Genomic DNA, 6,590 nt, shown 5'->3' on the forward strand with positions numbered 1-6,590 from the left:
GAAAACAGAGGACAGGAAGCTATTGCATATCCATCTCTCTCCCTTCTATGGACTGGGGATTCAAACAGCATATATACCTGGACTTGGGAACTTGTAGCTCTCCTGGGATGGTGCCTATATTTTTGGTCCCCTTGGAAACAAAAATGAATTGGTTTAGGATTTTAGTAAGAAAACATGAGAGAAAAAGCTCAGAAAAACATATCATGAAGAGTACTGTACCCATCGACAAGTGTATTCATTTTGAACGGTGGTATTACTAAGTGCATTAGCAAATTCTGATTGCTTGGTAACTTGACATAATGTAACTTTACTGGACTTCTTGCTTATTAAATCTTTTTTGAGAAATGGAGAGACATGCTCAGTTCTGGTTATGAAATGATACTTTGCAAAGACTATCTGTCTGCAGTTTGGTGAGATTTTGTTCTGTTGAATAGTAGATATCATTTTTAACAGGCTAAAATCCTGAGTCTGCTGTATTTTGTAAAACATTAGCTTTCTCACTTTGGCACTTTAATATTTCACTATTTAATTCACCATTTATTTCAGGTTTCCCAGGTTACACAGTGCGGTGATAAGGACTTTTGTCCTCATACAACACTACTCTGCAGCTATGATGGCAGTGTGTGGTCTTTCTCAGATGAAGAATTACACCTCAGTTGAAACTCTGGAAATCACCCAAAACCTAATAAACTCGTCAAGACAATGTCCTAGTGGTCATGGCCTCATGGTAATGTTGAGAATTCCATGTACTCCGCTGGCTGCAGTGGCATATGAACGTCTGTATAATGTAAGGGAAAGACTAGCCCTTGAAGATAACTTTGAAATAATCTTGGGAAATCCTAATTCCGGAATCACAATAGGGAAGCACTTTGTGGAGCAACTAAAGGTAACTTGTAGAATGACATATGCTGGGAAGCACACACTTCATTAGATGGGTAGGTGGGAGACTTTATTGGTGAGAGTTATGAATGTAAGCTGAAGGGCAGGTCTCACCAGTAAAAATTAAAAGCTATCATAAGGAGCATGATTATTATCTTTCAGACTCATGTTCTGTGATTCCTGTACTATCCTTATGTTATGTTCTAGTTGCTCAGTTTGGTATTAACTAATATGGGTAAAACTTCACTTCCATCAGCGACCATCCCAAACAGCTGAACTGCTTTTATATATACAGACCATGAACAACAGGGAAAAAAAGCCAACTAAAAATTGTCATAATTTTGTCACAGTTTTGTTACAGAATTGTCATAGTCATAGCACAGCAAAAGATTTTTATCATGGACCAGTTGAGAGTTATGTTATTCTTGTCACCAGCAGATGGCATGAAGGCACCAAATCCCAGTATGCTAGTTAGGGGTCCTAGAACAGCCCAGTATTCACATCTCAGTATCTGATGTTGTCTGGACCAGGGGTTGATTCATAGATTCATGGATTCACTACTTTAGGTCCAGGGTCTAGGCTCGTTTATATAACAAAAGGCCTCTGACACTGCCTATCACTTGATCACCAAAATAAAAATGTATTTACATTCTAGGATGGTGTATATACAATATACATGTTGTACAATATACAGTACATTCTGCATTGTGTTTGATTTGATATACATTAGAAAAAGTTATTTGAGATCCAGGGCCTAATACTGATCTCATTCTGCTATAGATTAGGAGTGATTTATCCTGAAAAATCAGTATTAGTTCAGAATCACATCCTGGTTATTTTCTCCAACATGCACAACACAGTGTTAAATGAACAAATGTCAGAGGCTGAATCATCATACTGTTACTTCTACTGCTCATTCCTTATTTGTAGATCAATGCCACAGCACAATGTACTAATTTTGGTGTGAGTAAAGCAGTACAGCCTGATGCTAAACAGTCAAACAATAGATCTAGTTATCAAACATCTCTTGAAGTTATCAGGAAAATTAACAGCTTTGGGGAGGTGGGGGACTGCAGGAGGTTTCAGAAGATAGCAAGTGAGGACAGCGGTATGTGTATGTGTTTGACACTTTCAGGTTCCCCTAATTCCTCCAAGGTGCAAAAGTCTCACTCCTAGCTCATTTCCTTTCTTAGACTCACAGATACATACTTTAACTGCCATGAGAAGCAATCCTCTATGCTCTTCTCTCCCCAGAAGCTCCTACTCATCCTTGTTGTCTCCTTGTGTGCTGAGGAGAGAAAGAAAATGCCAGAGCAGAGCCAGGGAATGGGGAAATAAAGGAGAAATTGCAAGATATGGGTGCTCCTTCCATGGTATCCCCAGGAGAAGGAAGGAATGCAGCTCCTTGTTGCAGTATCTACTCTTGTACATTCTCACCTCTGTGCTACACACCTGGGAGGCAGGGAGGCTTTTCAGGCCAGAACACACTGTCCCAAACTCCTCAGCCTTGCAGCAGGCAAGATGGCTACCCAGTAATGTGCTAGGAAGTTGTGCAATCTACCTACTTAGAAACTGGCTCTGCTCTGTAGCTTCCCTTGGTAGAACATCCATTCACTGTACAAATGGATCCATATAAAGGACCATAAAGTATTTTTTCTGTATTTCTATTTGTGCCTTATGTATATGTCCAACACTGTCTCTTATCTTAATCAGGTCTGGCAGAAAATTGAAGATGTAGACTGGAGGCCACAGACCTATTTGGAACTGGAAGGTCTGCCTTGTATATTGATATTCAGTGGTATGGATCCACAAGGGGAGTCTTTGCCACGGTAAGAAGATCCTGACAATACTGTATTTTCTCAGTGGCAGTTTTTTATCCATTGCTTATCAGATGGCTAACTATTAACTGTGTCATTGTTTGTGGGAGCCCCAAACTGAGATTTCAGTAGCAAGGCCTTTCTTTTTCATTTTTGGCAGTTTTTGTATCATGAATCCAAAAAACATGGGAGCTGAAAATGGCAGTTGGTGTGTCTGGGGCAGTGAAAATTAATGAGGGTTAGAATTGAGACTTCTGCTACAAGTTTCAAACCTTTTGAGGTTTGTGAGATTATTTCTGTTTTACAGGTGGGTAAGGTAGATTGCTGGTGTAAGCATGTAGAATTCCCCTCAAGTTCAGCTTGGCCCTTGCCATAAACAGGATAGAACTAGCTCAAAAAATGTTGTGAGATATGTCACAGTTAAGGGGAGAGAGTAAAGGTGCCTAAAAAAAGGTATCTAGAGCTAATACCCCAGGGTATCTGAGACATCTGCAAGATGCTGGCATATGTGACACAGGACCTGTGGGGAGATCCATGCCTTCTGGAGTGGTACCTGGAAGCCAGGCCTGATACCCTAGAGCCATTAAAATGGCACCAGATGCTTTCGTATATTCAACTGATTCCTATTTTATATGTTAGGCTTAGAACCCACATGACTATTCTGCTTCTTATGCTGATGCTAATTTTCAGTGCACTAGATTAAGCTACTTAAATAGATTAAGGATAATAAAATTATATATGCCACAGTGATAAATTTATCAAGCATAAAAGGTATACTGTGTTCTATTTCATTCATAATTTAAGCGGATCATGACAAAATTCCTCTTTGGCTGCATGTGTAAAACAAATAAAGGAGTAGATTACAGTGAGTTTTCATACTACCCCTCTGTTTCTCTCCAGATCATTGAGATACTGTGATCTACGTTTAATAAATTCATCCTCCTTGGTAAGGACAACCTTGGAGCAAGAGCTTGGCTTGGCAGCGTACTTTGTGAGCTCAGAAATTCATACAGAGAAAGCAGTTGTGAATGATGTGTTAGAGAGCGACCCAGAGAAACTAAGCAGCACTGATAATGAAGATGAAGAAATAGCGACAGAAGGTATTAGTAGAAACAATAAAAGAAGCTGTAAAATGACTGAGCTGTATTAGAAAAAGCAGGATTGCATGGGCATCTAGTCAATGAGGCTTTCTGAAGTTAGCCTTACTGAGTCAGCTCTGCTCCGCTCCTCTGTTTCCCTTCATCTCACTGAATCTCTGTTTCCTCACCCTTCCCTGCTCCCTGCCCAGGGACCACTGCTGCTGCTGCCTTTTAATCTGTGGCAGTCCTGCTGCTGCATTTCTGCTCTCTTGGCTTTCTCGTCTCCCTCCTATAGTGCTATTTTTTCTTTGCCCTATACATTCTAGCAGCTATCACATGGAGCTCAAGTGAATACACCTGGTAAAGCTCACTGTTAGGAGGTCTGTGCTGTGCTGCACTCCCCCTCAGCAGGGAGGTACGCACTTTACTGTTTCGGAAGCAGTGACCCAATCCCCTTCCTCACAGCAGAGGCAACTCCACCTAAACTATCCCTGACAAATGCTGCCTAACCATATGCTTACATACTGCCAATGATGAAGACTCTTCCTGGGGGAACTGTATATAGTCAAGCTGAAAAATCTCCAGTTTTGTAAAATTAGATAGTATGGCTGGAGAATATATTGGAGTATACTAACTTTTGAGTACTGCTTGAAAATGTCCATGAATTCAAATGGAAAGTGTGAAGTTGCTGAGTTTACTATTCTTTAGTGTAAAGGAGAACATATAAAAGTGAAAATATGCAACAATAATTTACTCAGGAACTGGATTTTTGTTTTGAGTGGTAGATGATGGACATTATCAGGCATCATTAGGTTCTTAACACTTTTTCTTTACTGTCTATTGTGCCTTGCAACTGTGGAAAACAAGGAATTTTTAACCCCCTAGGTTAGTTAAATCTCATGCTGTGTGCTGTCATTTCTTTTTCTGTACTGTGAGAAGGAGGGTAATTGATTAATGTTCATCTATTAAGCTCCTACTTATTAATAATAAGGATAGCAGATCAGGGTAAGGAAATAATCAACTATTTACTTTAATAAAATATATACCTTTGATATAAGAATGAAATACCTAAGGTCATCCTCAGACTGTCAACAATAGCCAACTACTTTTTCGTGATGGCTACTTCTCTCCATTTAGTGTAAAGTAAGACAAGACTGTATGTGATTGGAGTCTAGTTAGGCATCTAAGTTATGAGACTACTCTTCTAGTCCATGAAGTATGGTAAGCTCCTCCAGAGTCCAATTCAGAACACTAAGAAAGACCCATGGTCCAAGATGTCTGCTGGAGGTGCTTACATCTCTCTTTGTTATAATAAAACTCTACAGAAACAAGCATTTTAACTTAGAAGCCTAAGCGAGGAACCGCAAGTGTATATCCTTGGTGGCTGTCTAAGTATGGCCTGTCATCACCAAATTCTGAGATATAATCTGGCCACAAAGCTGTGGTATATGGGGTAGGAGGTAATTTCATAACATACTGACAAAATAGGGCTTGTTGTCAGTTGGTTTCCCTGACAGTGGATTAGAGTGGAAAGTAAGGCATGGGTAGGAAAGAGATAACGTGACTGAGACATGGCTAGTAATTGCCAGCTCTTGGCTGCAGCATTGACTTTGTGAGGCCATTGCAGCTCAGCATAATTAGATCAGTCCATAGGCTGATCCAACATTGCATGATACAAACAAATACTCTCCACACTGAGAACAGTGTCAGAATGCAATCAGAACCCAGACAAACTCTTACCTGCTTTTCCTCACCCTTTGATTTTGACAATGTAGCTGTCACTTCTTAGAGGCTTGCTTAAAATGCATTTTGTTTTCGTTTTCCCCTGTCACCATTCATGAAACAGGCTCTACTTCAGAAAAGAGAAGTCCTATGAAAAGAGAAAGATCTCGTTCCCATGACTCTGCATCTTCGTCTCTCTCTTCAAAAGCTTCCAGTAAGACCTTGAGATCATTTATATTAAGTTATATTTAGGACAYAAAAGAGCCCTTTTATTCAAATTGCTAGATGAAGAATAAAAGGCATAAATCATTAAGCTTTTGTCAATGCCTACTTTAATGGGGTCACTGTAAGACGCCTTTAAGAATCAGTCATTTAAGAATCACACTCCTCAAATACATGAAATAGGATCTTTTCTGGCTTGAATGAAATAAGATCTTTTCTATCTTGAAAAATAATTGTAAGGTGGGTTTGTTCTATAACAGGCAATCCTCTAATATGTGACACTGAATTATGAATCCTCACTTAGTACTGTCATGCCTGAGTGTGTTCACTGAAGCTATAACAATTTACCAAAAGCTGTATGAATGTATTAATGCATTACGCAGCACCAGAGAGTTGAGAGCCAGGTTATATTGCATCAGATGAAGTGTTGCAGTAATGCAGACACATGATTGTCAGATAAGAGCTGACTCAGAGCTGAGGGCTATCTCTAGATGTCAGCCTGTGTAGACATCTCTGTAGTCTATGAAGAAATAGCCTGTGAACAGGCTAGATGAGCAGACAGTGAGGTGGATTGGAAACTGGCTGAATGGCAGAGCTCAGAGGGTTGTGACTGGTGGTGCAAAGTCTAGTTGGAGGCCTGTAGCTAGTGGTGTCCCCCAGGGTCCAGTCTTGAGGCCTTCTACAGACAGCTGGAAGTAGCCTCATGATCCCAGGCCCTGGTTCTCATGGGGGACTTCAACCACCCTCATATCTGCTGGAAAGACAAGACAGCTAGGCACAAACAGTCCCAGAGGTTCTTCCTGCAGAGCGTTGGTGACAACTTCTTGACACAGGTGGTGGAGGAGCCAACAAGGAGAGGTGTGCTGCTGGA

The 6,590-nt window shown here is 40.5% G+C and overlaps 1 protein-coding gene across 1 annotated transcript in view; it reads left to right on the forward strand.

The window, feature by feature from the left end:
• GREB1 (growth regulating estrogen receptor binding 1) overlaps positions 1–6,590 on the forward strand; it is a 116,390-nt gene that overhangs the window by 81,834 nt on the left and 27,966 nt on the right. The window contains exons 18-21 of the mRNA XM_026079172.1: positions 547–886; positions 2,593–2,708; positions 3,597–3,796; positions 5,622–5,711. Of these exons, the coding sequence (XP_025934957.1) occupies positions 547–886; positions 2,593–2,708; positions 3,597–3,796; positions 5,622–5,711 (746 nt within the window). The remainder of the gene's footprint in view (positions 1–546; positions 887–2,592; positions 2,709–3,596; positions 3,797–5,621; positions 5,712–6,590) is intronic.

Source organism: Apteryx rowi, unplaced genomic scaffold (assembly GCF_003343035.1).
Source record: "Apteryx rowi isolate R43461 unplaced genomic scaffold, aptRow1 scaffold_114, whole genome shotgun sequence".
NCBI lineage: Eukaryota > Metazoa > Chordata > Aves > Apterygiformes > Apterygidae > Apteryx > Apteryx rowi.